Consider the following 27,584-nt stretch of genomic DNA (forward strand, 5'->3'; position numbering starts at 1 on the left):
GCTTTTCCAACCGCCTGGCAGCCCTAGCACGTACGCCATTTTGTATTCTCCACTGGCGGCCATTTTGTTTCGTGGCCACGCGAAAATTTAGCGTCCAAATTGGCGGGAATTCCAGTCTACACCGCCATTTGGAGAGCCCTATAAAGCCGCCCACGCAGCCGCCATTTCAATCAGTTCAGAATTTGCAGCGAAAGCGGCAACAGCTTCAAACACGTAAAGTTCTTTAACTTCGAAGAAGAAAGTCTGCTAATCCTCGCGAGAAAATGGCATCCGTACGCACCATGAACGACTACCACAAGCGCATCGAGGCGGCCGACGACAAGCTAATCGTGCTGGACTTCTATGCGACGTGGTGTGGTCCCTGCAAGGAAATGGAGAGCACCGTCAAATCGCTGGCCAGAAAGTACTCCAGCAAGGCGGTGGTGCTCAAGATCGACGTGGACAAGTTCGAGGAGCTGACGGAGCGCTACAAGGTGCGCAGCATGCCCACCTTCGTCTTTCTGCGCCAGAATCGCCGCCTGGCCTCCTTCGCCGGCGCCGACGAGCACAAGCTGACCAATATGATGGCCAAGCTGGTGAAGGCCTAAGCGCAATCCTGCCCAGCTAAGTCAGCAATCAGCAATCGGCGGCGCATCTGAATTTTTATTTATTTTTCTGCCTATTTAACGCATCTTTTAACCATGTTCGCCTCATTGTGTTCTTTATGTATTCGATGTTATGTGTATGCTCATGTGATGTTTAGCTTGTAAGCGCGAGATGTGGCAGCAGGCGATGCAGTGCAGCCACCAGCAGTGACCAGATGATGTGCGATTTGGGGCGCAAAGGCGTGTCTGCGACACGCAATCCCGCCCAGTAGCTTTAAGATATCAGGCACTAGGCAGCAATTCGATCAATAAATTGTAACCACTCTGGACTAAGAAATGATAAATGGAATCACAGCTTTTTGTTTGTTTGCCCGGCATTTTGCAGCATTTGGATGTGGAGTGTAGCCAAGTAGGCTGTGCGTGGTCATGTCAGTTGGTGTTCCGGCAGCACTTGGCACTTGCTAGCCAAACTTAGGATCACACACACACGAAAAAAAAACGCAAACATTCCAGCACAAAAATCAATAAAATTCAAAACGAACACATTCGGTCGCATCCAAATTGAACGGATTGTACAGTTAACAGTTAAACCACTTCCGAGTAAACTTTCCGTGGCAGAGAGAGCGCATCGGCAGGCACCACCACCATGTCGTACCAGATCAAATCGACGCCCTACTTTCGCCGCATGTTCAACGAGAGCAAGAAGAATGGCCAGCTGCAGCGCCTGCGGGATGAGTACGAGCGCATCCAGGAGTTCAACGATCGCACCATCGAGATGAAGATGCGGCAGGTGCGGCTCAAGCGGCTATTTCGCGAGATCGAGGTGATCAAGGTGGCCGGCGGCGGGGCGACCGGTGGCGCCAGCGGTGGCGGCACATCGACGGCGGCATCGCCATCGAATGTTGGCCAATCGGCCGGTTTAGCCGGCGGATGCGTTACCCGCCGGAGACGGCAACAGGCACATGGTGCTACCACGCTGGCGAGCGGCACGCCCCAGCAGCGTATGCACATGCAGCGCCTGGAGACGCTGGCGCGCGCACGCCAGCTGGGCCAGGAGATCTCGCGCCGGAATGGCCTAATGGCCGAGGCCGGCACCGGCGGCTTCCTGCGCAGCGAGCTCCGGATGACGGCCAAGCTGCAGGCGGCGAACGATGCGCGCCGGGCGGCCGTGGAGCGACGCGAGCTGGCCGCCAAGCGCATCTCCTATGGCAACGATCAGTCGCGCCAGAATATGCAACGCATGCTCATCCACCGCCAGCGCAGGCATGAACAGCAGAAAGCGCTGGCGGCGACAGCAGCAGCAAAAGTAGATGCGTCCAATTCCTCCCAGGTGTCCATTGAGCAGCGGGTGACCAGGCCGGTCACAAGGTATGTAAATCTTCTAGAGAATTCTGCGGTCATACATACACATACATATAACCCTTCTGTTTGGCCTGCAGGCACAGGCATGGACACGGATACACGGACTACTGCCAACAGCAGGAACTGCTGGCGGTCACCAGTGAGCGGTCGACGGACCAGGGCGACCATGTGCAGATGGAGTGCGAGGGGCAGTCGGACACGGAGCACAGCTTCCATTCGAACGACTGTCTGGCGCAATCGATGGACGAGGATGTGGGGAGCGAGGAGGAGGAGCCGGAGCGGCAGGCCTGCCTGCGGATGCTGCACAAGGGAAGATCGCATGGTCACTTCTCCTTCAGCTCGACGGGCACGCAGACCACTCGCACTAATCGCACCGCTGGCACCACTGGCACCAATGCCACATTGGACACATTGGCCACGGCAGCCACATCGCCGCTGGATATGCGTCAGGTGAAAAGCTCCATTGACTCCTATCGGGCTGTTGGTGGCGCCCAGTCGTCCACCATAGCGTCGCATCAGCCGAGTGGAACGGTGCCGCCGCCGCTGGAGGATGAACTGCAGCTGGATTCGCAGTCCAATTCGAGCCGGTGGCATGAGGTCTCAATGATGCTGTCCTGGTTCCGTGCCGTTTCCGACATCCCAAGCGAGTGTGCCGATGCTCCGCCACCCGATGTGCCCGTGCCCAGCCACTGCAATTGCGATTCCCTTAGCAACGCGGACGACGTGCCGCCGCCAACTGTGTGCCGTCCACAGCGCATGCACGCCGAGCAGCCCAGTGATGCTGGCACGCAGGCGCAGGAGGAGCCCTTCTAGCCAGCCGACTGGCGGCGCACGCACTGCAGCACGGAAGATGCCCAGCACAAATGTCTATTTGCTGGCAATTCGGTTTGGAAATCCATCCATCCAACCAAGTCTGCACCGTCTGCCCGGCCCATCCTGTCCAGAAGTTGAGCACGCCCACTGCCAACTGCCCTCTTGGCTGGCAGCAGAAGCTATCGAAGCAACACAAATTAACTAACATATCGCATCTTTATTTGGTAAAAAAAAAATTATGGGCATATTGATATACATTGGTCAAAAAGAAAAAGAAATGATGCAGTTCATCCCAGGGGTCGGTGCCAGGTTGTCTACATGGTTTCGTCATTCCTAAGTTTGTGAGGCTTCTCCTCCGGCTGCTGTGGCCCTTCCTCTTCTGCTCCTACTCTTGCTCCTGCTCCCGCTCCTGGTGGCCCTGGTTTTCCCACTCGAGCGCCAGCCTGCGGACGTGGCGCCAGTGCTCCTGCTGGCTTCGATAGGTGAGCATCCAGTCGCTGAGGGCAGCGAAGAGGCGAACCTGAAATGGATTGAGCGGCTTGGGCACCTGGTAATCCCTGTGGAACGACTCCGAATAGATGATCGAATCGAAGAAGCACTCGAAATTTTCATCGCACAGCGGCATAATGCGCGACTCGAGCATCCCGAAGCTGGGCAGCAGTTCGCGCGCATAGCGCACCTTTCTGTTGCCATGCAAGTCCCTGATCCCAGCCAGACGCGCCTTGACAAGATCCTCGTTGATGGTGGGCGCAAACTTCCCGTCACGCGACAGTCGCATATAGAATATACCCTCCTCGGCGTCCAGTTCGATGACATGGCCGTGCATTAGGTACTGGAACGTCATGCGTTGGAATGCGGTGATGCTCTTGAATGGCCAGTGGGCGGCCAGTGGGAGCACGTCCGTCAGGGAGCCGCGATAAACCAGTGGCGGTGCGCGCGCAAAGCTCAGCGGCAAGAATCTTAGATACCTGGGTGCCAATACGACCGATTGGGCATGGTCCACATAGTATATGTACACCCAGGCGGCATCCAAGGGCGCGGTGAGCAGCACACGACCACGTCGCCAGCCACTATCGCTGTAGGCGGCGCATATGAAGCCCTCCTTGTAGAAGAAGCTGGGCAACGGAGCGAGGTAGTTCTTGATCCTCGTAGTGCGATAGAACAAGCTGTGCATTGAGTACAATCAAACAGTCAATCAATCAATCAATCAGTAGTCAATCGACCGGATCAAGCGATTTAACTTACTCCAGACCAGTGGTCATCTGGGCGACAGGACTCTTGGCGTACTGCGATGTCAGAATGTGGAACCAGAACTGAAAGGGAGTGTACACCTGCGCCAAAACAAAAAGGGAAAGGGAAAGGAAAGGAGCTCCCATTAAAAGGTATCTATTGGCACTGGCCCAAAGCACACTCACACAGCTCATGGAGATCGGGATGATGGAGCCGATCTTGCAGCCATCCTGGACACGCTGCGGCGGCAGCTTCCAGTCCAACCCAACGGCATCTACGGGCATTTCGCACCTCGTTTCCTCATCAATCTATGGAGTACGAAAGTACGAAAGTTGCGCCTCAATCATTGCAAGCACTTAATCGCGGCGAGCCACACCCACTAACCTCATAGGATTCGGCAGACGCCCGGCCTAGCTCCCTGGTCATGCTACGCGTCATTCTCGGATCGAATCGATCGCTGTCGCTATCGATGATGTTCAATGTCTGTGCTAGCAGTGGCTCCACTGCTGCTCGGCTCCTGGTGTAGCCCAGATCAATCGACGTCTCTGCTATCCAATCCTTCATGAAGTCAGCATTGCCCGAGTACAGGGGTTTGGCTCGGCTGGCCTCTGCCGGGCGCTCCACTGGCTCTCCATCGTCCACATCAGGCGGCACAAAGATGTAGCAAGGCATACGTCTGGTCATGCCGTCCATGAACATGCAGTTGTTGCATGGTACATCGCTCTTCATGGCGTCCAAAACCATTCGTGGACTCTTATTGAAAGTTTGCATATGGCGGTACTAAAAGAGGTTATGGTGAATATGCTGAACATGCTGAACCATGGAACACACGAGAATACCAACATTTTGCAGTTTGCTGATCTGCTGGTCAGCCACAGCCGGCGGCTTGGAATTTGAAGTTTTCTCCTCGAAAGCCTTATTTTAAGGGCAAAAACATATTAGTAATTGCTAGAATACTAACAAACATGCATAACATATAGAATTCGACGCACGTGTGCGTTTTTGAAATCTTTTTGCAAGTCACTCACCTCGAGAAACTCTAGATTACGCCGCATTTTGGCAGCGGGCATGCGCAAATCGAGTGCTAATTCCGTGTTTCCATTGATCTGCTGGGCCGGATTCTCGGAATCGTTGGTTTTTTCCTCGAGAGCGATCTTTTAGGGGCAAAAATTTATTATTATACATATGCAATTCGAACTTACGCACATTTTCGGTAACATTTAGCAAATCACTCAAATCGGCAAACAATTCATCATTCCGCAATTTGGCACTGGGGCTGCGCAAATCGAGTGGCAATTCATTGTTGTCCACTTTTTCCGAAATAGTTTTCATTAATTTTTTCGAGCGCACATTTTGAATTAAATCATTTTTAGCTTCCATCTTGCTGAGCATCCTGATTGTAACTGTAATTTCAATGGTGGCTTTTTTCCCCATGTGGCATCGCCGCCGTAAGCTAGCAGCTAGAGATGGCAAACGCGCCATCTGCGCTATCCACCACACCAATCGGTCATATGGGCCTATCGAACGTGTTATCGAGCTGTTTGTTTACGCACGTGTTGTATTTGGTTTAATTTAATTTTAATTTGTATTTAAACGCACAGAGAGCAGCTAGCAAATGGACAGCGACGGTGACGACTACGTGATGAGCGGCTCCGAGCAGGAGTACGATGACGAGGAGCGCGAAATACTCGAGGATCTGCGCAAGCAGCGCAAAAAGCGACATGATCCCGTCCAGGAAGTGCTCGGCTTCAGTGATGACGACGACGACGACGACGAGGAGGAGCAGGAGGATGTGGCGGAACTGATGCGCGACAGTGACATCGAGGGCGCCGAGGACGATGACCGCGATCTGCCCAACACCATGGACTGGGGCAGCAAACGGAGCACGTACTACAACACAGACTTTGTGGACCAGGACTACAGCAGCTACAACGCCCAGGAGGAGGAGCAGGCACGCGCCGAGGAGGAGGAGGCCAAAAAGATCCAGCTGCGCCTGGCCAAGCGCATGAGCGAGGCCGATTTCCAGCTGGACAATGTACAAGCGGCGCCCGCAGGCAGCAGTGACGACAACGAGCTGGGCCATATAACCAAAGTGACCAGCGATCTGGCCGGCCTGTCGGCACGCGAGCGACGGCAGCTGTTGCACCGTGAGTCGCCGGAGTTCATCATTCTCACCCAGGATTTTCAGCAGCATCTGGACGAGGTGAAGGACCTATTAAAACCGGTGCTCAACTACGTTCGCAAACGCGATGTGCCCATGGTGCCGGCGCTGCAGTACGCCAGACTATGCCACACCGTGCTCACCACCTACTGCTCCAATGTGGCCTTCTATCTGCTGCTCAAGGCGCGCCGCATCGACGTCAAGGTCCATCCGGTGATTAAGCGGCTGGTGCAGCTGAAGGACCTGATCGAGGAGCTCAAGCCGCGCTACGAGGAATACATTCGGCCGCAGCTGGAGGCGCTGCTGGAGAGGATTGAAGATGGCGATGCATTCACCGTGCTCGATGTGGCACAGCGCAAGGCCAAGCTGCAGATACTCAACAAGTACAACGATGGGCAGCAGGCGTCAGCGAGCTCCGATGATGATGATGATGATGATGACGATGCTGGCAGTAAGGAGAAGGATCTGGAAGAGGAGGCTGGGGAGGAGGAGGCGGAGGAGGAGGAGGATGCGCGACGCGGCATCACCTACCAGATGGCCAAGAACAAGGGCCTCACGCCGCACCGCAAGAAGGAGCTGCGCAATCCGCGCGTTAAGCATCGCGGCAAATACCGAAAGGCGCTCATCCGGCGCAAGGGAGCCGTGCGCACGGTGCGCAAGGAGCTGCAGCGCTACGGCGGCGAGATGTCCGGCATCAAGGCCGGCGTCACGAAGAGCGTCAAGTTCCGCACCTAGTTGTCATCCAATAAATCCGCCAGTTCATTACTTAAATCAGCTCGATGCGTGTATCACTTTATTTCGTTGCATCGTTGCACTTGAAACCCCCAACTCATCCAAGGACTCAACGGGTCACCGGGATTATATGCGAAACGAGCATTTGTATTTACTTGGTTCATCACTCACTGATGAAACCAGTTTATTAATCGAAACAGTCATTGTTTTACAACAGTTTTTTCTTTGTACAGTGTGTCCAACCTTTGGGTTCTGTTTATATGTAATGTTCTCCGTCTTACAAACACCTCTTCTTGTTGCGCCCCTCCTTTCTGATCATCTCCCTTTTGGTCATCTTCCCCCCTTTGTCTTACAAACTACAAATGGCCGCTGGCACCGGGCTCAGCCTCCAGCATTTATCGGCTAATCCTTGAGAAACATCTTGCGGAAGTCATCGTTTGATTTGGGCACAGCAGCTGACATCTCCTCTTCTTGTTGCGCCTCTCCTTTCTGATCATCTCCCTTTTGGTCATCTTCCCCCCCGTCTTACAAACTACAAATGGACGCTGGCACCGGGCTCAGCCTCCAGCATTTATCGCCTAATCCTTGAGAAACATCTTGCGGAAGTCATCGTTTGACTTCGGCACAACAGCTGGCATCTCCTCTTCTTTTTGATCATCTCCCTTTTGCTCCTCTCCTTTTTGCTCCTCTTCGTTTTGATCATCTCCCTTTTGATCATCTCCCTTTTGCTCCTCTCCATTAGCCTCGGGATTGGTGGCCACGTCGGCGGGTGCCGAAGTGGATGATGTGCCTCCCGGCTCGTCCAGTATCAAGCGCAACTTCTTGGCCCCCTCCTGGCGCACAACGGTCGTGGGTATAAGCGAGGTGGGCACACGTCGCTTGGTAGCCACACTTGGCTTGGCAGCTTGGGATGATGATGAGCCCCTCGGCGGTGGGTTTGAAATGGCCACGGAGATCTGGAAGAGGAGTTGTAAAATGCATTTGGTTTGGTTTGTTCGGTCAAACAGTAAGGCACACATTCGCTCACATTCATGGACTGTAACAGGTAACCATCGCGTCCAGCCACAGCTCGTTGAGCCTCGCCCGGCTTCTCGAACTCAACGTATGCAATGCCCTTGAATTGCTTGTTTCTGGAGAGGATTAAATAGAATAAAATCAAATCAGTGGTTTTGCCCCAATTGAAATCTCGCACTCACTGCTTGTACACCAGGCGCACATCTATGATGGTGCCGAAGGGCGAGAAGAGATCGTACAGCTCCTTCTTGCTGCAACCGGAATACAGATTCCTCACAAAGATCTTGTTGATTTCCATGTTGGCTGGAAGAGAAACAATTCATTTAAGGCGTTGAATCGCATGTGGCCAAAAGCAATCGCAACTCACGCGAATACTGAAAGTTCGATTTCTTGGCCTCCTCATTCGCTGGCCCCTTGACTTTCGATGTCGATGGTGGTGAAGCTCCACCAGATGGCTTGGTTTTGGACATCTTATTGCCCTGCTTCGGTTGCTGCTGCTGCTGACTTTGCTGCTGTTGCTCATGCGCCTGGCGACGTGGCTGATCGCGATTCCTTGGCTCGCGATTCCATTGTTGCTGCTGCTGGCGAGGATTAGCGGGAGGCAATTCGACGGCCTGGCAGTTGGCAATGGACTCATAGGTGCCATAGCAACGTTCAAAGCGGCGGTACATGTCCAGCACCAAAATGCCATCCTCGAGGACGGGCTGCGAGAGAGCTTTGCGGAGCAATTCGCGTGTGCCGTGGCCAGCATTGTATTCGCTTTCCATCTGGGCAAAGGTCAGCCAGAGCATGCCGCGCTTCGCGCTGCCCGGATAGTCTGCAGATGAGTAGGTAGTTAACAAATAGTTTATGCATTCAAGTATCAAAGAGCTTTGGCGCTCACCCATTATCTGACGCCAAATCTCGCGTCCATTGTCCGGACTGGCCAGGTGCGTGTACTCAACTTGAGCCCACAACTGCAGCACCTCGTACCTGGTGTCCGCCTGGTCGCCGTAGAGCACGGTTAGCTCCTCCCAAGCGTGATTGAAGGCGCCACGCAGACTGGCGACCTGTTCCTCGTCGCTGACATTGGTAGTGCGCACACGGTACGCCAGATAGTCCAGATGCAGCTCCACGGTCATTTCCATGTCGGTCATAATGCGCTGCTGTATGACAAGTATCTCTTCATCCACTTCCGCCAGCTCAAAGTCGGTGTGCTCCATGAGGTCGATGAAACGATGATTCAGTTCTACACTGGGCTGACTGCGCACACCACGTCTGGCCAAGTTGAGTTCCGTGCTGCGCAGAAAACCTCTGCCCAAGCGGCTGTTCCGCTTGGCTCTCACTTCGGCGGTTAAATTATCCTCATCCACATCCTCCGCCACAGTGGCCTTTTCGTACTGAATGAAGTCGATGTAGGATAACCAGAGCGCATCGAAAATGGGAAACTTGGACACCAAGCGCTCGAATATGAAACGGATCACAGCGTTTTTGAGATCATCGTCAAGGGGTAATGTGTCCACATAGTAGAGATGAGGCTTCAGTTCCTCAGGCCAATTCCAACAATGTGGAGTATCGGCGAGACGTTGCTTAAACTTGTCCACAACGGACTTGATCATCTTGCGCTGCTCCACGGTGCACGTCCAGGTGACGCAGCGATTCTGCAGCAGATCCTCAAAGTCGGCCGCCTCATTTGCGTCCGTAATTGTGGTGATCAGCGAGCGCAGCTTATCGCCAAAGTCTGGGCGCTCCACGTCGTAATCCGCCAGCAGCTTGGCCCACAGCATTTGGTTTTCTACTTCGCCCTGATCCACCAGGTAGTTGACAATGTATTCGGACAGCGGAATGCCTGCAATAAGTAACTCGTCAATTGGGTTAACTAAAAGTCGATTCTATATATCGCATACTGTAGTAGTAGCTCAATGCTGTGGCACACTGCTCCTGGAATGCCTTATGCTCCTGTTCGGTTTGGGTGACGGACATGCGGACCTTGAGATACTTCAGCCACACGTGAGCCGGCACAGTGGCCAGACTTTTCATCTCCAGCACCGATGATTCGATCTTGTCCAGATCATTCAGTTTGCTGCGTCAACAATCAACAATCAATGTTAGCGTATGCCAATATTGGAAAAATGGAAAATAGGAGGGGGAGAAGCGGGCAAACTTACAAGGCGATTCCGACGATAGAGACCATTTGGGCAAACTTCTTAATGGGAAGCGCATTCAGCTCCTGATACAAGCGCTCTAACTGAATTTCGCCGCTGTCGCTGTCACTGTCACTGGACACCTCACTGCTGTTCGACTCAATCATATGCACATCTTCGACAACCACTCCCACATCTTCGTCAATCACACCCACATCTTCGCCACTGCAACTGGAATCATTGTCCGCTTTGCCACGGTCATCGTCATCATATTCCTCAGCCTCCTCCACTGACGGCTCGTCGTCCGATGAGCTCAGCTCAATGGTTGTCATATCCCCGCCGGCGGGCACCGGTGGCCAGGTTGGGCGCGATCCTTGACCCAGCTCCTCCTGCTGCGGCGACTCACTGCGAGCCTTCTGCGGCGACTCGCTGCTAGCCTTCTGCGGCGACTCGCTGCTAGCCTTCTGCGGCGACTCGCTGCTAGCCTTCTGCGGCGACTCGCTGCTAGCCTTCTGTTCTGCGGCGACTCGCTGCTAGCCTTCTGCGGCGACTCGCTGCTAGCCTTCTGCGGCGACTCGCTGCTAGCCTTCTGCGGCGACTCGCTGCTAGCCTTCTGCGGCGACTCACTGCGAGCCTTCTGCGGCGACTCACTGCGAGCCTTCTGCGGCGAGCCCTTTCCCTCATCGGGTATCACGATCAGATCGTATTCATCGTAGGCATCGGCGCCCAAATCTTCGGCCGACATCTCGTCCAGCTCCTTCTCCAGCTGACTTTCCAGCTGGAATATATATTCGGCATCTGCATAAGGGCGACGTCTATTGGGGCTATAATCTGACACTTACCTGCTTCTCGGCGTCCATTGCTTGGTCCGTTTTTTCGGTTTTCGCGGAAACGCAAGTTTTCCCCCCCAAAAAAAAAGTACAGGAAATAAAAAAACAAAAAAAAAAAAAAACCGCAAACGCAGGGCTGGCCAATCAAATATCGCGTTTCTGCACTTACCGCGAAAAATTATTTGGCTTCAGGTTTGGTTTTCCTATTGGGCACTTTTTCTTTTTTTTCTTTTTTTTTTTTCAGGCACTTACTTTCTGAGAATCCGGATAACGGAAATTGAACGTTTTCTGTCAAGAAACACCGGCAAAATGGGAAGAGTTCTACAATTTTTTTCGTTACAATAGTGTGACCAGCGCGTGATATCGATAGCTGTGCGCACACGATAGTTCCGGCACCTTAGCCAGTTTTCTGCATCCCCGGCGGTGCAGTGAAGACACATTATAAGCAATTTGTAAATTAATTTCAGTAATATGTGGTCAAACATTACATGATTTCCTTGGGCGGGCAGATATGTATAGAAAATTCAAATACTTAGGATAACAATATATATAATTAGGCCATAAACAGTACTTACAATAAAAAATAAACAGTAATTAGGTAAATAATAAAAATATGTTACTATTAATATTATAGGAATGGATTAATTATAGACAGTAATTAGGCAAAAATTAAATATATTATTATTATATTAATAATACTACTATTATATATATACTATAATCATATTACTATTATTGGAATGGAAGTGTAAACAGTACTTAGGCAAATAATAAATATTTCATAGGAATGGATTAGGTGTGAACAATACCTAAGGAAATAATAAATATATTATAATATTATTGGAATGGAAGTGTAAAATGTACTTAGCCAAATAATAAATATTTTATAGGAATGGATTAGGTGTGAACAATACCTAAGGAAATAATAAATATATTATAATATTATTGGAATCGAAGTGTGAACAGTACTTAGGCAAATAATAAATATTTTATAGGAATGGATTAGGTGTGAACAATCCCTGAGGAAATAATAAATATATTATAATATTATTGGAATGGAAGTGTAAACAGTACTTAGGCAAATAATAAATATTTTATAGGAATGGATTAGGTGTGAACAATACCTAAGGAAATAATAAATATATTATAATATTATTGGAATGGAAGTGTAAACAGTACTTAGGCAAATAATAAATATTTTATAGGAATGGATTAGGTGTGAACAATACCTAAGGAAATAATAAATATATTATAATATTATTGGAATGGAAGTGTAAACAGTACTTAGGCAAATAATAAATATTTTATAGGAATGGATTAGGTGTGGACAATACCTGAGGAAATAATAAATATATTATAATATTATTGGAATCGAAGTGTGAACAGTACTTAGGCAAATAATAAATATTTTATAGGAATGGATTAGGTGTGGACAATACCTAAGGAAATAATAAATACATTACACTTTTATTGGAATCGAAGTGTAAACAGTACTTAGCCAAATAATAAATATATTTTTTTTTTTTACTTTACACAATTATAACGTCTTTATTATTCTTCGGGACTTTCAGACACACCCTGGTAAATGATTTAGATAAACTTTGTTTGTTGCCCTTGTAAATAATTTCTCCCTGCTCCAAGAGACCTTCGCCAAGAAATAGTTTAGTCAACTTTACATATGATTAGTCGTTACACTTATAATTTAAGGTATTAGTTTAGTCTATAGTGATATTGTAAATTCAAATAAATTAATGTATGTAAAGTGTGTGTTTTCAATTTGGCATTGAATTCGAACAGTATGTAAATAAACCATCTTAGACATGGTGATATTGTCAGATTTGGTCAGACGTGGCGCAAAACTTCCAGGTGCTGGCCTTCTCTTTGAAACTATAGTTGCCCAGGAGATTCTTAAACGCTTTAAAAAGCCTTGTTAGCGGACTATTGCGCTGCAGCCCGAGGAGATCTCCTTGAAGAGGCTGCACATCCAGGCGCAACTCCTTGTAATCCTCCCTGGCCTGCAGCGAGAAATAGCCGCGCAAATTGACTGCGTACTGCGGATTTCCCATTCTCGTCTTCGTAAACTCAATCGTCTGCTGCAACTGGTGGGCGAAGAAAGATTGACCGGCGCCGCGCTGGAAAGTGCGTCCTGTCCAAGTGTCGTAAGAAATGCTGATTAGCCACTTGTAGTGTTTCGGCTCCTCCGATTCCTTAAGTTCAACTTTCAAAGCATACAGTTGGGTTAGCACATCCTTAATGGTGTCCACATAGCAGACCAACCAGTAATAGTATATGCTCTCACCATTCTCCGTTTTGTTGGTCAGCACAACGGAGCGCAGGCATTTTAGATCGTTTGTGGTGGGCGTGATGACGTGTGATCGCTCTAAGGGCGGCGTTCTATACACCCCGACTTCGCCGACTTTTGTTTCTTGTGTCTCTTCGACGACTGGCGGTTGCCCATCGACGTTTTCCATTTTTTGTTGCTTTCGCGGAATAGCCTTCTCTGATCTTTTGTCTGCCACTAATTTGTCGGCTACTAACTTATCCGCCAGGCCAAATAATAGGTAGTCGTATAGCTTCTCTGGTTGCGAAGTTAGTTCCTGATCGCTGCATGCTTGAGCTGCCAGGACTAGGCATTGTCTAAAGTAAAATAAATTTGAAATGGACACAGATTTGGCCACGTTGCGGTTCAGCTCGAAGGGATCCTGTACGAGCATGGCTCTATCCAGCTGGAAAGCGTCTGGCGGCGCACCTGTTGCATACTGCACGAGCTTCTGTTGCTCATCGTACTCGGGAAATCCTCCCGGTATGCCCAGTGTTGTCTCCTTGTCCACACAGCCGCCCAGAAACGGACTCAATAAACTTTTGTCAAAGTTGACAGTGCTGTAGTATATGAAGAAGTTTTTAAGTAAATCCAGCGTGGTGAGCCGTTCTGTAATCGGCGGCGTTAGGTCCAGGTTGTAGGCAAAGTTAACGCCCGACAAAATAACCGGTGGACAGAGTGACTGGAGCTGTTTGACGGATGGAACTATTCGATTCACTTGCAAGTTTACGATGATCAAGGATATTAAGCAATAGCTTGTCATGCCGCCATGGCTAATCAATTTTAGCTTCTTGGCCCAGATTTTCAGAAACAGGCTGAGCTCGCGTATCCGCTCATTGCGTAACATAAGTTCGCCCACAAATCGGGAGTTATATGTGCCATTCGGCTTTGACATATTGATGTCTATGTTGAGTCCGGTGAGCTGATGCTTACATCTAATGATGGGCACGCTGGCATGACGAATGGTGAAGACATCTGTAAAGCATTTGGATCTTCGTAAAAAGTGTGAGGTCTTGTTGTATAGCTGCTTATGGAACAATGGTGGCTGGTTGCCGTTGGGCTCCAGAAACAAATCGATGTCGCTCTCCTTCAATGCTAAACCAGTAACCAGTGAACCAAAGGGGAACACCCTAACCTTGCCCTTCATCTCCTTCTCTATGCAGTTGCGGACGTGCCCGAAGCAGGTTTTCATCTTTTCGAGATCAATAGCAAAGAAATTCAATACGGTGCGCAAGTGCCCGCACTTTTCGAGAGCCTCCCGCAGCTCATGGCGTTCGGATTGGCTTTGTGCGCTGTTAAATATCCTGGTAATGGCGTTCAATCGCTGTCGCAGTTGCTTCTGGGGCTTGCTGGCATGCTTGAGCAGCTCGTGGGCAAGGCAATCCTGCATACTCTGGAAGGGGGCAGCGCATACCATGCAAAGCACAAGATTACCGTCACCACCCCCAGGCGGAGAAGTTGATTCCGAGGCAGAGGCCGGCATTTCTGCAAAAATCCGTTTTAATTACTGCTTACGACTAGGTTTATTCTATTCAATAACAATGTTCAATAAGTAAGGGTTGCCCCGTCTTCCTGTCCACTACACGCTGGAAATAGGAAGTATGTATGAAGCCTTCGATTTTATAGGAATGGATTAGGTGTGAACAATACCTAAGGAAACAATAAATATATTATACTATTATTGGAATCGAATTTTTAACAGTACTTAGCCAAATAATAAATATATTATAGGAATGGATTAGGTGTGAACAATACCTAAGGAAATAATAAATATATTACACTATTATTGGAATCGAAGTGTAAACAGTACTTAGCCAAATAATAAATATTTTACAGGAATGGATTAGGTGTGGACAATACCAAAGGAAATAATAAATATATTACACTATTATTGGAATGGAAGTGTAAAATGTACTTAGCCAAATAATAAATATTTTATAGGAATGGATAAGGTGTGAACAATACCTAAGGAAATAATAAATATATTATACTATTATTGGAATCCAAGTGTAAACAGTACTTAGCCAAATAATAAATATTTTATAGGAATGGATTAGGTGTGAACAATCCCTGAGGAAATAATAAATATATTACACTATTATTGGAATTGAAGTGTGAACAGTACTTAGGCAAATAATAAATATTTTATAGGAATGGATTAGGTGTGGACAATACCTAGGAAATAATTAATATATTACACTATTATTGGAATCGAAGTGTAAACAGTACTTAGCCAAATAATAAATATTTTATAGGAATGGATTAGGTGTGAACAATCCCTGAGGAAATAATAAATATATTATAATATTATTGGAATTGAAGTGTGAACAGTACTTAGGCAAATAATAAATATTTTATAGGAATGGATTAGGTGTGAACAATCCCTGAGGAAATAATAAATATATTACACTATTATTGGAATCGAAGTGTAAACAGTACTTAGCCAAATAATAAATATTTTATAGGAATGGATAAGGTGTGAACAACGCCTAAGGAAATAATAAATATATTATACTATTATTGGAATGGATTAATTATAAACAGTAATTAGGCAAATAATAAATATATTATTCTATTATTGGAATGGAATTGTAGACAGCTCTTAGATAAATAATAAATATTTTATAGGAATGGATTAGGTGTGGACACTACCTTAGGAAATAATAAATATATTTTACTATTATTGAAATGGATGAAGTGTGGACAGTATTCAAGCAACTAATAATTATAACTATTACTACTATAATAATAATTATTCTATTATAGGAAATATTTAATATTTGATTGTTTTCTATGTATTACAATTTAGGTCAGATGTTTGGTGGAAACGTTTTAATTATAAATTTGCATATCAACATAAAATTGATTATATTAGTTAGCTTGCTGTCAACTATTTTTATATAATAATGTAAAAATTTAGAAGTAAATATATAGAAAAAAGAAGTAATTATAGAAGAAATATTCTGCCCGCGCAGCCCGTCTTCGAAAATATATAATACGAATGTAATAAGTTGGCCCAGCACTACAGTAAAGACGGGCCAAGAACGAGTTGAGAGTAATATTTCATAAACAGCTCATTTGAAAGACTAATTATTATGTTATAGATTATATTATGTATATAGATTTTATAGAAATACAGAAAAATTTTGCATTTTATTTTTCTGAAATGTTTTATATACATATATATATATATATATATATATATATATATTGCCATGTCAACTATGTTTTATATAATAAAGTAAATAATTATAAGTAAATATATAACAAAGAAAATAATTATAGTAAATATATTTTGCCCGCGCAACCATGCCTTAAATGCGCACAATATGGTCACACTACGCTTTTCCCGCCAAAAAAACTGCGCATTCGGCGTGCAATTTGCGGCATTAGTTTTGTTTGCATTTGCGTTTGCCTTCGTAGTTCGAGCGGGTCGAAGTTAGTCCACAAGAGAAATCGGAAGAAGTTTAGTGAACGCCAGCGAACAGCATAAGCAACAGAATGGCCCACGAGGGGGAGCAGTTCATCAAGGACATACAGCGCGAGTATGTGGACTTTCTGGACGACGAGGAGGATCAGGGCATCTATGCGGGCCACGTCAAGGACATGATCGCGGAGAAGAGCAAGCGCCTGATCGTGAACGTCAACGATCTAAAGCGCAAGAATCCGCAGCGTGCATTGGGGCTACTGGGCAACGCGGCGGATGAGCAGCTGGCCTTTGGCAGGGCGCTCAAGGAGTATGCGTCCACCGTTGATCCGGGCTATGCCAAAATGCACGAGGATCTGTTTGTCGGCTTCGAGGGCTGCTTTGGCAATCGGCATGTGACGCCGCGCTCCCTCACCTCCATCTATCTGGGCAACATGGTGTGCGTGGAGGGCATTGTCACCAAGGTGTCGCTGATTCGTCCCAAGGTGGTGCGCAGCGTTCACTACTGCCCCAATACCCGGAAGGTCATGGAGCGCAAGTACACCGATCTCACATCGTTCGAGGCTGTGCCATCTGGCGCTGCCTATCCCACAAAGGACGAGGATGGCAATCTGCTGGAGACCGAATACGGTTTGTCCGTCTATAAGGATCACCAGACGCTGACCATTCAAGAGATGCCGGAGAAGGCGCCGGCTGGCCAATTGCCGCGCTCGGTGGATATTGTGTGCGACGACGATCTCGTGGATCGCTGCAAGCCCGGCGATCGTGTACAGATTGTGGGCAGCTATCGCTGTTTGCCGGGCAAACGCGGTGGCTACACCTCGGGCACGTTCCGCACCGTGCTGCTGGCCAACAATATATCGCTGTTGAGCAAGGAGAGCAACCTGGACATATCGCGCGAGGACATTATGCTGTGCAAGAAGCTAGCGAAGAACAACGACATCTTCGAGCTGCTCAGCAAGAGTTTGGCGCCCTCGATTCATGGACACGCCTACGTGAAGCAGGCCATCCTTTGCCTGCTGCTCGGCGGCGTGGAGAAGATCCTGCCGAATGGCACACGCCTGCGTGGCGATATCAATGTCCTGCTCATCGGCGATCCTTCGGTGGCCAAGTCGCAGCTGCTGCGCTACGTCTTGAATACGGCACCAAGGGCCATACCGACGACGGGTCGCGGATCCAGCGGCGTGGGTCTAACGGCGGCGGTCACCACGGATCAGGAGACCGGTGAGCGGCGATTGGAGGCGGGCGCCATGGTCCTGGCCGATCGCGGTGTCGTCTGCATCGATGAGTTTGACAAGATGAGCGACATCGATCGCACAGCCATCCATGAGGTGATGGAACAGGGTCGCGTGACCATTTCCAAGGCGGGCATCCATGCCTCGCTCAATGCTCGCTGCTCCGTCCTGGCGGCCGCTAATCCGGTGTACGGAAGGGTAAGAGTCCGTCTCCATCCATCGCTTCTCTTGCTAATTTCGCCTTCGATTGCAGTATGATCAATATAAGACGCCAATGGAAAATATTGGACTGCAGGATTCGCTGCTTTCGCGTTTCGATTTGCTCTTCGTTATGCTGGACGTGATTGACAGCGATGTGGACCAGATGATTTCGGACCATGTGGTGCGCATGCATCGCTATCGCAATCCCAAGGAGGCCGACGGCGAGCCCTTGTCCATGGGCAGCTCCTATGCGGACTCCTTGTCCTTTGTTTCCAGCAGCGAGGAGGTGGGTTTTCGATTGCATGGAGTTGATTGATTGACATGGTCCTAAAATTTCATATTACAGAAGAAGGACACCGAGGTGTACGAGAAGTACGATGCCCTGCTGCATGGCAAGTCGCGTCAGCGCCACGAGAAGATCCTGTCCGTGGAGTTCATGCGCAAGTACATCCACATTGCCAAGTGCATGAAGCCCAAGTTGGGCGAGCAGGCCTGCGAGGCGATTGCCAATGAGTACTCGCGCCTGCGCTCCCAGGAGGCGGTCGAAACGGATGTGGCACGCACGCAGCCAATAACGGCCCGTACCCTGGAGACCCTCATCCGTTTGTCCACGGCCCATGCCCGGGCACGCATGTCCAAGTCGGTGACCATTGACGATGCCCATGCGGCCATCGAGCTGGTCCAGTTCGCCTACTTCAAGAAGGTGCTGGATAAGGATCGCGCCAACAAGCGTCGCCGCAACAGCGGCTCCGACGCGGAGGATGACAACGGTGAGGCTTCTAGCCAGCGTTCACCATCGCGCCGTTCCAAGCGCACACGCACAGCGACTGTGGGCGCCGACAGCGATGAGGAGGATATTGAGCCACCACAGCCGGATGCTGGCGATTTGACGCGTCGCGAGACTCGTCGTTCGCTGCCCCCTCGCTCGGTCTCCACGTTGTTGGCCAGCCCCTCCAGTGAGGAGCAGTCGGTGGCAGCTGGCGCCACAACGACCACCGAGCCGGCCGTCATCAGCGATGCCCGCCTGGGCGAGTTCAAGAACAATTTGCAGCGCCTGTTCCGCGAGGCGCGCGAACAGAGCTTGGCGCTGGCCAGGATCACCACGGCCATCAACGTTGGCAGCCAGGAGCCGTTCACCGCTGGCGAAATCGAGGCCGCCGTGCATCGCATGACCGAGGACAATCAGATCATGGTCGCCGACGATATAGTCTTTCTCATCTAATCGCGCATTCCAAGGAGCATCAATCTGCATCCACTTTTATCCATCATCCATACTAGCGCTTAAGTTGTCTTTTTTTGTTTTGTATTTATATGATAAAATAAACACTTTGGAACTCCCATTGCAATCCATGGAAAGACTGCAGCTATAATGTATTATAGTTAACTTATATTTGACAATCGGAGACATAAACAATTTTCAGCGATATACACACAGAGTTGCACAACGGTTTTAAAAGAAACAAACTGAGGGCGGAACCAACTGGCTTGCAATCCATCACATTCACAGTCAGTAAGCTGGGGAGGAGGAGGAGCTGCAACATGGTCAGTGGTTTCAAGCTGCAGCCCAGTTTTTCCACATTTTGAGACATGAGCTTGAGTTCGCAAGGATGTGAAAAATGGAAGGGACACATCGATTACATTTAATACTTGACTGGAGTTTGGACTAACATTCATGGTTCTGGCACTCACATCGCTTCGCTTGGGATTACTTTAGAATTAAACTAGACACGAATGCGGCGACTAATCGCCAATTAAAACCTATTTACACTGATAAAGAGCACCGCCAGGCACAGAATCACAGGATACTAGCAGACAGATGTGGAGCAGCCGAAGTGATAAGGGGCAGAGGAGGAGGAGGACCAGGATTGAGCTACTACCATCAAAGGTTCACCACATTCTTGAGATCCGGCGGCAGCAAGCCCTTCATGCACTCGATCTGGGCGCGTATCTGCTGCTGAGTTGAGCCATTGTTGCCCTCCAGCTGCGTGGCCTTGTCGCCATAGAGATTCAGTTTCTGCTTGAGCTTGAGTATCATGTCGATTATCTCCACCTCCTGCTTGTCGTGCGCCCAGTGCTCGAGATTCGCCACCGATAGCGCCTGCAGCTGCAGATCCTGCAGCGTTAGCTGCAGCTCCCGATGCCGCGCACCGTACCAGCCGCGAAAATTTGGCGAACGAAAGAAGCGTCTGTACAGGCCCTTCCAGTCGCCCTTCAGCGGCGACGTTAGCTGCGGCCCAGCCGTTTCCAGCGTGGCCAGAAAGTCGTCCAGCTTGAAGCTGCTGGCATTCGGCGCCGACTTGAACGGACTGATGTCCTTCTGCAGCGGCATCAGCGATGCCATATACCGCTCCAGTGGTATCATAAAGCTCTGCGTCAGCTCGAGCAGGTGGCGTCGTATCAGTGCGGTTTGCACATGCTCCGGCCGCTTGGTCTTCATGCCCAGCAGCACCTTCTTGATCAGCGCCTTGTCCTTCTTCAGGTACGGCCTGTATTTGCTGTGCAGCCCAGCGGACGAGGCATCGCCCGAGCCATTGCTGGAGCTGGAGCTGCCGTTGAGATTGGCGTTCGATTTCAGTGCTATACGGCCACCGAGTTCCGTTGAACTGGAGAAGGATGTGGCCGAGGCGATGTTCCTTGCGTGTTTTTGGCCCAGCAGCAGATGCTGTTGCTGCTGCATGTTCCTCTGAAAACGAGCAAGATGGAGCTATTGGTAGATGGTATTGCATTTACTGAGATTGGGCACTCACCTGGTTGTCCACCAGTCGCAGCATGTGCGGCCAATCCTTGAGCAGCTTCACAAAGAACGGATTCGTGACGCCCAGAATGCAGGCGGGCAGTGTGGTCTTGCTGCTGCACTCCTGTGTGAACTCGCGGAACTCGCTGTCGTGAATGGTGAAGTAGGGACGCGCCTCGGCGCAATACTCCAGCGGCGCAATCATGGCCAGAAGGGTCTGCACCATGTGGGAGCAGTCGGCGGGTGAGGTGCCAACGACAACAATCGGCTCGGCGGTGATGACCAGCTCCCACAGCGTGTACAGCTGCTCCATGACAAAGTCCAGGGAGCGGAAGAGCTCGATTTCGTTAACGGAGGCCAGCACTTTGGCTGCCGGGCAAGCAGCCATGACTGGTGGCGACTCCCCCGCACTACCACCGATACCTCCATCGGCCGTCGACTTCCGACTGCTGCTGGTCCGCGGTATGCAGATCTGATAGCTGCAATCCAGCAGCGGCAGCTGGAGCGGCATGCCCACCCGCAGGCCGGGCCACTGGCGATTAATTTGCTCGCTGGCCAGCCGCAGGACATCGGTGCCCTCCTCAAAGTAGCGCGGCGCCAGCTGGGAGAGTATGTCGTAGTACAGATTGAAGAACGGCAGTCGTGTGATGATGATAAAGCTCTTCTGGAAGTAACCACGCGGCAGATTTGGGTCCCGCTTCTGGCGAAAGTAGACGAAGCCCCAGTAGTGGGAGCCATCCTGTCGCAGCGCCGGCGAGCATTCCGCATTGTAGCCCGGCAACGAATCCCGACGCGTTGTGCAGCGCAATCGCATATGGAACTTGGTGTCGCCCATGCAGCCGGAATTTGAGTCCGGGAAGGCCATGTAGCAAATGTTGCTGACCTCCTGGTCGCTGGGCATGAACGCCGGCGGATAGACGTGCTCCAGCGCCTGGCCAAGATTCAGATCGAAGGTGACCACGCAGAAGCAGTGCATCCACTGCGAGAAGTTCACCCAATCGCTGGCACTGGGCTCCGAGTTCGAGTTGGTGGCATCCACGTCCTGGTGCTCCCGCTTCCGTTCGCTGGTGTCCAGCGATGGCGCCATCTGCTTGATTCTCGCATCCGCGCTCATTCTGTATTTTGTTGATATTTATTTATTTATTTGCCAGCGACATTGACAAGGGGAATCAGGGAAGGGCGATAGTTGCTCACTGCTCGCAGTTACCGTTACCATCGCCAGTCACCATTTAATGCGATAGTATTTGCTAATAAGCAATAATGTTTTTAAATATAATAAATTAGCGCTATTATACTGTTCGTTTGCTTTTCTTAACGATTTGTTATTATTTTTATATTACTAAATATTTATCTTGTTTCTTGTCACCGTTTGCAATCATTGCTCATCTCTATGTGCAAATTTATCATTTCAAAACTTTCACTTATTTTTGATTTTCACCAGCGCTGCCACTTTAGCAATTTAATCTCTTGAATAAAAACTAAATAACGACTGATTTAGAAAGGCTAATAATATCCTACGCAAATAAATGAGATCATTCGCATTTTTTTTATAAACATATAGTAAAAAATAAAGTTGATTGAAGTGACCAGTGCTGGTCAACCAATTAACTAGCTAGTATTTTGATATAGTGATGAAGAGACCCTATTTAGAGATTACCAACAAGGCTGCCAGCACCGCTAGTGATGGGCAATTTGTGCACACAATACAGGGTTTTTTTTTTTAAATAGTTGGTTAAGCAAAATCAGCATAATTCACCTCCCATCCTCAAAAGACAACAAATAAACAAAAATTCTAGCGCACATGAAAACACTTACAAACGACTTAATTTCCTTTTGACAATCAGTTTAATCACAGGCGCAATCGCCGGCAAAGCAATTTGCCGCCAAATCATCGGCGTCTCAGTGTAATTCATGAGACTTGCGAAATGCCAATTGCGCTTTTCAAGTCCGTACGCGAAGTGAGCAGCGAAGATGCGGTGAGTGGTGCTCCTATATAACCCGCCTGCATGTACATCTATATAACTATGCAATATCCCGCTGGCCAGGTGCACGTAGCAGAGAATCTGCTCAAGGAAAACGCCGGCAAGAAGTGGCGAACCAAGGCGCCGGGGGAGAAATCCGCATACGTTGTGCTGGAGTTCGAGGAGCCGCAACAGATTACGGGCATCGATATTGGCAACGAACATGCCGCCTTCATCGAGGTGCGGGTCAGTCGAACGGGCTGCCAGGCGGACGATTTCCGCGAGCTGCTGCTGTCCAGTTCTTTTATGACGCCCATCGAGAGCAAGAACTCGAGCAATCCAAATCGCGTGCGCTGCTTCAGTAGCACAGCCCTGGCGGAGAGTGCACTGCCGGAGAAGTGGAAGCTGCTTAAGATTGTCTGCACACAGCCCTTCAATCGCCATGTGCCATACGGGCTCTCATTCGTCAAGGTGCATGTGGTGACTGCTGCGGCGCCTAAGGTCAAATCCCTGTTGCCGCAGGGTGTGATGCAATTCGGTGCCTTTAAGCTGCGCGAGGAGTCGCCGGACTCGGAGACGGACAACCAGGTGAACAGATTTCACAGCTGGAAGAAGGAGACGCAGCACAAGACGCCCGCGGTCACTGCGGCCTCCACAGCGGCGGCCATTCGGGACGCCGGAACCACGGCCCTGCGAAGGCTGAGCGTTGGCAAGGTTTCTAGCCTGGCTGCGTCGCCCAAACCGTCGCCCAAAGCCTTGACGTCGCCATCACCTGTTCTTAATGCTCTGCGATCGGTTTCTCCGACGCCATTGGATGCCAAGCCCCTGGATCGCAATCGAGCTTCACTCTTGTTCGGCGACGATGATGAGGACGAGGAGGACGACGAGGTAAATGCCAAGAAACACCGGCTGAGCAAGCATCTGGAGGCGGACAAGGATCGCCGGCGTTTGGAGCAGGAAAAGGAGAGGGAGAGCAGAAGGAAAAAGTCCAGCAGGCATTCCTTGGAGAAGTCAAACAGCAAAGAAGACAAACCCCCGGCAAAGGAGCACAAGTCATCCTCCAGAGAAAAATCCACATCCAAAGAAGAGAAGCATTTACGAAAAGAGGAAAGAGAGCACAAGTCATCCTCCAGAGAAAAATCCACAGCCAAAGAAGAAAAGCATTTACGAAAAGAGGAAAGGTCGCGTTCGAAGGAGGAGAAGTCCAGGAGTAAGGATAAATCTAAGCATGACCACAGATCTTTGGACACCTCGACGGCCAAGGAAAGTTCGCGCCCATCTGCGCAAAAGCGTCTTTCATCTCCCAACGGAGTCGCAGTCACGCCCGCCAAAAAGCAAAAGATCGTGGAGACAGCGATTCAATACCGTCCTCTTAATCAGTTACTCAAGGGTGTGGTCCTGGTCATCAGTGGCATACAGGTAGGGAAATCCATTGGATTGCATCACAAGCGGCTTAAACCCATCGCTTCTGCTTTCAGAATCCCGATCGTGGAGACTTGCGCTCGAAAGCGGTCGCCTTGGGAGCCAAGTACAAGGCTGATTGGGGGTCAGGATGCACCCATCTGATGTAAGTGGAAGTCCAGATTGGTCTAGTATACGCCGCTAACTCTTGAAATGAAACCCAAACAGATGCGCATTCAAAAACACGCCGAAGTACAATCAGGTGAAGGGCAAGGGCAAGATTGTGACACGCAGTTGGATCGAGAAATGCTATGAGCTGAAGAAGTACCTGCCATGGCGACGCTACGCCCTGGATACCAATGACCTTGGCCAGCCGGAGAGCGATGAGGAGCTGTGCGATGAGGCGACGAGGCCACGACGCGATTCCGGCAAGGATGATGTGGCAATGCTGGAGGAGGATAGCAAGCTAACAGCTCAAGCGGATCAGAATAATGTGGAAATGAATCCAGATGCCTTATCGGGCACTGATACGGAAGATGAACTGCAGCGCGTGGCTGAGGGTAAGCTCTCTGTTCTGCTTCCCTCTTCTTTTAGCTATTTTATTGTTTAATTTTAGAAAACAACACGAAGAAAGCCAAACTAAGGACTACAGTAAAGACGAAATCGCGAGATATATACGAAGTTAGCACCGATGAAGAGGACTATCTGGAGCAAAAGAAGAAACAAATCGTTTAGGGGCCGTTTCTAATCTCGACTCATATTTTGTATACGCCTTTATTACTTTAATTGCTTGTAATGCGTAGTGCGAGTTTCATATTTTTTAATTTGTTTATCGTATATACTCGTTATTCAAGAAAGCAGGCTGATTTCGACAAATTCAAAATTAGTGAGTGGCTTGGACCATTTTGAATAAAAGAGCTCAAGGAATAAATATTGCTATTATTATAGATCTATCGCATGTTCCTTTAAAAGAACTATCGAATGAACCACCTCTAGGATAGTGCGATGGTCCATCTCCAGCAGGACTTCACAAAAAATGTACTAACGCATAGCACGATTCTACAAGGAATTTCCACCCAAAGGTATGCTATGGTTAAGCGAAGAAAACCCGTTTACGTACAAAACTATGCCTTAAAAGACGAAACAGATAGCGAAAGTGCACAAGTGAAAACCAATTTGCAGACCCCGAAACGAAAAGAAAAACAGGTGGAAAAGCAACAGCTGTCCGCTTTTGACAGCTGCGCTCTCTGCGCTCTCCCACTCTTTGGCAAGAGCTAACGGTGAAAACTCTCTCACTCGCCTGCAGTCGTGTATTTGCTGTCGAGCGAGTAGAGAGCAGTTTTTGGGAATTAAACAATCCAGCGCAACTATTGTTTATTTATGGTAAATATCTGTGGCTATCACTTGCGATTCCGCAATGCGACTCACCAACCAAGCATCCTGGCCAACGCAGTTCCATCCGGAATTGTGCCTCTGCAGAGATTCCACTCCACCCTTGATGAAGCGAAAACGAGTAGTGAAAAGTTGTGGAAATTTGGAAAATCGATACGATTGAGCCGTAATTAAAAGTATGCTGCTAACTTGAACTTCACCTCCATTTTTTTCAGAGCGTGCCAGTCGTTGGAAAATTGAGTTATTAACAAACAAATTTTGGGTAAGAAAGTCGTGCTGAAAACGCTGAGAAAAAGTGCAATCCAAATGATTTCGAGAAGTGGAACATTAAGCTGCCTGGAAGTATGCATCAGTTTTTGCACATACCGATTATCCTTCTAATTTTTCTCATTGGTTACTCAAATGTTCCTCAATTCTCAGCTGATATATTTTTTGTTTTTTTGCAATTCATTTGGAATCATCTTTTTCTCTATAGAGCAGAATGCCCCGTCTCCTAACGCTTGCGTTCCATTCGCAGATCTAGACCAGAGAACTAAGTAACCAAAGGCCAGCATGGGTAACGAGACCTCCCTGCCCATGGACATGTGCTCCAACTTCGATGCGGACGAGATCCGCAGGCTGGGCAAGCGATTCCGCAAGCTGGATCTGGACAACTCGGGTGCGCTGAGCATAGACGAGTTCATGTCGCTGCCGGAATTGCAGCAGAATCCGCTGGTGCAGCGGGTGATCGATATCTTCGATGCGGATGGAAACGGGGAGGTGGACTTCAAGGAGTTCATCCAGGGAGTGTCGCAGTTTAGCGTGCGCGGCGACAAGCTGTCCAAGCTGCGATTCGCCTTCCGCATCTACGATATGGACAATGATGGCTACATCTCGAACGGGGAACTCTTCCAGGTGCTCAAGATGATGGTGGGCAACAATCTGAAGGACACACAGCTGCAGCAGATCGTGGACAAGACCATTTGCTTTGCGGACAAGGACGAGGATGGCAAGATATCGTTCGATGAGTTCTGCTCGGTGGTGGGCAACACCGATATCCACAAGAAAATGGTTGTCGATGTTTAGGCGGAGCCACACATATAAGTACTATATATACAAATGTGTAGATATGATACTATATAGCCGGGTTCCGTAATGAGTGTGTGTGTACCTTCCCTTCCTTGAAACCTGTTCAGCTTTATAATAAACGGTCTGTCTGTGAGTCTGTGAGGGCGTTTGAGGCGTGCCAAAAACGAAGCAGTTTACTCAATTTATTGATACCCATTGCCTATATGTAGTACACTTTGATCCAAACGATCCGATCCGATCCGATCGATCTCTCTCATCCACAGAATGCAATGAATTGTGTCTTATACTCATACTTGAAACCACCGGCAACGGACCACTCACCAAACGAACTCATCTATGCCCCCTTTCCACTCGAAATGATGCCATACTTTCGAGGTTCGAAAATACTTACGATTGGGATTGCTCGCATCATCTTAAACTAGTTTGTACTATATCCTAACTCTACGTTCAATTCAAGCCTAACACTTAAGTTCATCTCTCGACTAAATGTTGTGTATAAGATATGTAAAAAAAAAAGAAAATTGACAAAGAAAACCACAACAACAACTACAATTAAACACTGTTTATCGAAAAGCTAAACTCAAAACCCGCAACAAGCGTTTACTTGGTGATTTTTCGTTGTGCTACCACTATCTGTTGTTGGTTGGAGGTGGCCGCATGTGGGCTGGGTTCTTTGGCCGGCGGGTTCAGGTGTCCTCGAGTTGCTCGGTCCGCGAGTCCTTGGACGAACAACGCGTGCGTGTCGTTCAGTTTGTCGCCCAGCGCTCCCGAAACTCCGGAGTCCCGAAAGCCGACCCCGTAGAAGATGGTCACCACAAAATGTGGGAAGGAAACCACCGGCCGAAAGTAACCGAAAACTTTTTGGCCGTTGGCAACGATTAAATGTTTTGTAGGTCACCGATTTTCCAACTACACGTGTGTGTGTGTGTGTGACGTCCCTCATGTGACAAGACACACTACACTCGCAAAAAATTGAGTGACCAACATACGTGTTAC

At 49.0% G+C, this 27,584-nt stretch overlaps 10 protein-coding genes across 13 annotated transcripts; 6 read left to right on the forward strand and 4 right to left on the reverse strand.

The window, feature by feature from the left end:
- The first annotated feature begins 163 nt into the window (after window positions 1-163).
- Window positions 164-928, forward strand: LOC117148107 (thioredoxin-1). Its single transcript, XM_033315325.1, has one exon. It carries the CDS (start codon window positions 264-266, stop codon window positions 585-587), a length of 324 nt encoding a protein of 107 aa, XP_033171216.1. The 5' UTR covers window positions 164-263; the 3' UTR covers window positions 588-928.
- A 111-nt stretch (window positions 929-1,039) lies between these two features.
- LOC117148106 lies at window positions 1,040-3,033 on the forward strand. The gene is made up of 2 exons (XM_033315324.1): window positions 1,040-1,952; window positions 2,024-3,033. Exons 1-2 carry the CDS (start codon window positions 1,231-1,233, stop codon window positions 2,757-2,759), a joined length of 1,458 nt encoding a protein of 485 aa, XP_033171215.1. The 5' UTR covers window positions 1,040-1,230; the 3' UTR covers window positions 2,760-3,033.
- Window positions 3,034-3,066: 33 nt separating this feature from the next.
- On the reverse strand, window positions 3,067-5,377 carry LOC117148105. Its single transcript, XM_033315323.1, has 7 exons — window positions 5,196-5,377; window positions 5,018-5,143; window positions 4,833-4,904; window positions 4,374-4,769; window positions 4,175-4,297; window positions 4,005-4,090; window positions 3,067-3,925 (listed from the first exon to the last, which is right to left on the reverse strand). Exons 1-7 carry the CDS (start codon window positions 5,367-5,369, stop codon window positions 3,145-3,147), a joined length of 1,758 nt encoding a protein of 585 aa, XP_033171214.1. The 5' UTR covers window positions 5,370-5,377; the 3' UTR covers window positions 3,067-3,144.
- Window positions 5,378-5,501: 124 nt separating this feature from the next.
- On the forward strand, window positions 5,502-6,924 carry LOC117148204 (something about silencing protein 10). Its single transcript, XM_033315488.1, has one exon. It carries the CDS (start codon window positions 5,605-5,607, stop codon window positions 6,883-6,885), a length of 1,281 nt encoding a protein of 426 aa, XP_033171379.1. The 5' UTR covers window positions 5,502-5,604; the 3' UTR covers window positions 6,886-6,924.
- Window positions 6,925-7,106: 182 nt separating this feature from the next.
- Window positions 7,107-11,172, reverse strand: LOC117147408 (RNA-binding protein 4F). Of its 3 annotated transcripts, none has more exons than XM_033314281.1 (10): window positions 10,862-11,172; window positions 10,558-10,797; window positions 10,044-10,432; window positions 9,783-9,958; window positions 8,780-9,724; window positions 8,264-8,713; window positions 8,079-8,199; window positions 7,910-8,012; window positions 7,461-7,838; window positions 7,107-7,284 (listed from the first exon to the last, which is right to left on the reverse strand). In XM_033314281.1, exons 1-9 carry the CDS (start codon window positions 10,877-10,879, stop codon window positions 7,461-7,463), a joined length of 2,820 nt encoding a protein of 939 aa, XP_033170172.1. In that variant the 5' UTR covers window positions 10,880-11,172; the 3' UTR covers window positions 7,107-7,284. The 3 variants fall into 3 exon arrangements, with proteins under 3 accessions (XP_033170172.1, XP_033170171.1, XP_033170173.1); XM_033314282.1 differs by having other exon boundaries at window positions 7,190-7,389; window positions 7,521-7,838; XM_033314280.1 differs by having other exon boundaries at window positions 7,107-7,838.
- A 1,354-nt stretch (window positions 11,173-12,526) lies between these two features.
- LOC117147646 (terminal uridylyltransferase cid1-like) lies at window positions 12,527-15,619 on the reverse strand. Of its 2 annotated transcripts, none has more exons than XM_033314617.1 (2): window positions 15,609-15,619; window positions 12,527-14,654 (listed from the first exon to the last, which is right to left on the reverse strand). In XM_033314617.1, the coding sequence occupies exon 2, from the start codon at window positions 14,650-14,652 to the stop codon at window positions 12,682-12,684; it is 1,971 nt and encodes a 656-aa protein (XP_033170508.1). In that variant the 5' UTR covers window positions 14,653-14,654; window positions 15,609-15,619; the 3' UTR covers window positions 12,527-12,681. The 2 variants fall into 2 exon arrangements, with proteins under 2 accessions (XP_033170508.1, XP_033170507.1); XM_033314616.1 differs by lacking the exon at window positions 15,609-15,619 and adding an exon at window positions 15,190-15,204 and having other exon boundaries at window positions 12,527-14,819.
- An 887-nt stretch (window positions 15,620-16,506) lies between these two features.
- LOC117147072 (DNA replication licensing factor Mcm3) lies at window positions 16,507-19,388 on the forward strand. The gene is made up of 3 exons (XM_033313833.1): window positions 16,507-18,029; window positions 18,085-18,318; window positions 18,379-19,388. The coding sequence occupies exons 1-3, from the start codon at window positions 16,671-16,673 to the stop codon at window positions 19,252-19,254; spliced, it is 2,469 nt and encodes an 822-aa protein (XP_033169724.1). The 5' UTR covers window positions 16,507-16,670; the 3' UTR covers window positions 19,255-19,388.
- Window positions 19,389-19,397: 9 nt separating this feature from the next.
- On the reverse strand, window positions 19,398-21,960 carry LOC117147073 (protein DENND6B). The gene is made up of 2 exons (XM_033313834.1): window positions 20,780-21,960; window positions 19,398-20,715 (listed from the first exon to the last, which is right to left on the reverse strand). The coding sequence occupies exons 1-2, from the start codon at window positions 21,878-21,880 to the stop codon at window positions 19,912-19,914; spliced, it is 1,905 nt and encodes a 634-aa protein (XP_033169725.1). The 5' UTR covers window positions 21,881-21,960; the 3' UTR covers window positions 19,398-19,911.
- Window positions 21,961-22,477: 517 nt separating this feature from the next.
- On the forward strand, window positions 22,478-25,059 carry LOC117147581 (DNA repair protein XRCC1). The gene is made up of 5 exons (XM_033314525.1): window positions 22,478-22,742; window positions 22,812-24,146; window positions 24,206-24,294; window positions 24,357-24,688; window positions 24,745-25,059. Exons 1-5 carry the CDS (start codon window positions 22,692-22,694, stop codon window positions 24,861-24,863), a joined length of 1,926 nt encoding a protein of 641 aa, XP_033170416.1. The 5' UTR covers window positions 22,478-22,691; the 3' UTR covers window positions 24,864-25,059.
- A 670-nt stretch (window positions 25,060-25,729) lies between these two features.
- On the forward strand, window positions 25,730-27,033 carry LOC117147582 (calcineurin subunit B type 1). Its single transcript, XM_033314526.1, has 2 exons — window positions 25,730-25,782; window positions 26,038-27,033. Exon 2 carries the CDS (start codon window positions 26,073-26,075, stop codon window positions 26,583-26,585), a length of 513 nt encoding a protein of 170 aa, XP_033170417.1. The 5' UTR covers window positions 25,730-25,782; window positions 26,038-26,072; the 3' UTR covers window positions 26,586-27,033.
- Window positions 27,034-27,584: the final 551 nt, after the last annotated feature.

This window comes from Drosophila mauritiana, chromosome X (assembly GCF_004382145.1).
Source record: "Drosophila mauritiana strain mau12 chromosome X, ASM438214v1, whole genome shotgun sequence".
In the NCBI taxonomy this organism is placed as follows: domain Eukaryota; kingdom Metazoa; phylum Arthropoda; class Insecta; order Diptera; family Drosophilidae; genus Drosophila; species Drosophila mauritiana.

Bases quoted from the DNA above. Each gene is read 5' to 3' on its own strand.
- LOC117148105 (XM_033315323.1), bottom strand. From the start codon at position 5,369: ATGGAAGCTAAAAATGATTTAATTCAAAATGTGCGCTCGAAAAAATTA. The intron at 4,770-4,832 runs GTTGGTATTCTC...AACCTCTTTTAG, and splicing joins AGATCAGCAAACTGCAAAAT to TACCGCCATATGCAAACTTT. The intron at 4,091-4,174 runs GTGAGTGTGCTT...GTTTTGGCGCAG, and splicing joins TCCCGATCTCCATGAGCTGT to GTGTACACTCCCTTTCAGTT.
- LOC117148107 (XM_033315325.1), top strand. From the start codon at position 264: ATGGCATCCGTACGCACCATGAACGACTACCACAAGCGCATCGAGGCG.
- LOC117148106 (XM_033315324.1), top strand. From the start codon at position 1,231: ATGTCGTACCAGATCAAATCGACGCCCTACTTTCGCCGCATGTTCAAC. The intron at 1,953-2,023 runs GTATGTAAATCT...TTTGGCCTGCAG, and splicing joins GTGACCAGGCCGGTCACAAG to GCACAGGCATGGACACGGAT.
- LOC117148204 (XM_033315488.1), top strand. From the start codon at position 5,605: ATGGACAGCGACGGTGACGACTACGTGATGAGCGGCTCCGAGCAGGAG.
- LOC117147073 (XM_033313834.1), bottom strand. From the start codon at position 21,880: ATGAGCGCGGATGCGAGAATCAAGCAGATGGCGCCATCGCTGGACACC. The intron at 20,716-20,779 runs GTGAGTGCCCAA...GCTCGTTTTCAG, and splicing joins TGCGACTGGTGGACAACCAG to AGGAACATGCAGCAGCAACA.
- LOC117147072 (XM_033313833.1), top strand. From the start codon at position 16,671: ATGGCCCACGAGGGGGAGCAGTTCATCAAGGACATACAGCGCGAGTAT. The intron at 18,030-18,084 runs GTAAGAGTCCGT...CTTCGATTGCAG, and splicing joins CTAATCCGGTGTACGGAAGG to TATGATCAATATAAGACGCC. The intron at 18,319-18,378 runs GTGGGTTTTCGA...TTCATATTACAG, and splicing joins TTGTTTCCAGCAGCGAGGAG to AAGAAGGACACCGAGGTGTA.
- LOC117147646 (XM_033314617.1), bottom strand. From the start codon at position 14,652: ATGCCGGCCTCTGCCTCGGAATCAACTTCTCCGCCTGGGGGTGGTGAC.
- LOC117147582 (XM_033314526.1), top strand. From the start codon at position 26,073: ATGGGTAACGAGACCTCCCTGCCCATGGACATGTGCTCCAACTTCGAT.
- LOC117147581 (XM_033314525.1), top strand. From the start codon at position 22,692: ATGCCAATTGCGCTTTTCAAGTCCGTACGCGAAGTGAGCAGCGAAGAT. The intron at 24,295-24,356 runs GTAAGTGGAAGT...AAACCCAAACAG, and splicing joins TCAGGATGCACCCATCTGAT to ATGCGCATTCAAAAACACGC. The intron at 24,689-24,744 runs GTAAGCTCTCTG...GTTTAATTTTAG, and splicing joins ACTGCAGCGCGTGGCTGAGG to AAAACAACACGAAGAAAGCC.
- LOC117147408 (XM_033314282.1), bottom strand. The intron at 9,959-10,043 runs GTAAGTTTGCCC...TTGTTGACGCAG, and splicing joins TCTATCGTCGGAATCGCCTT to CAAACTGAATGATCTGGACA. The intron at 9,725-9,782 runs GTATGCGATATA...TACTTATTGCAG, and splicing joins AGCATTGAGCTACTACTACA to GCATTCCGCTGTCCGAATAC.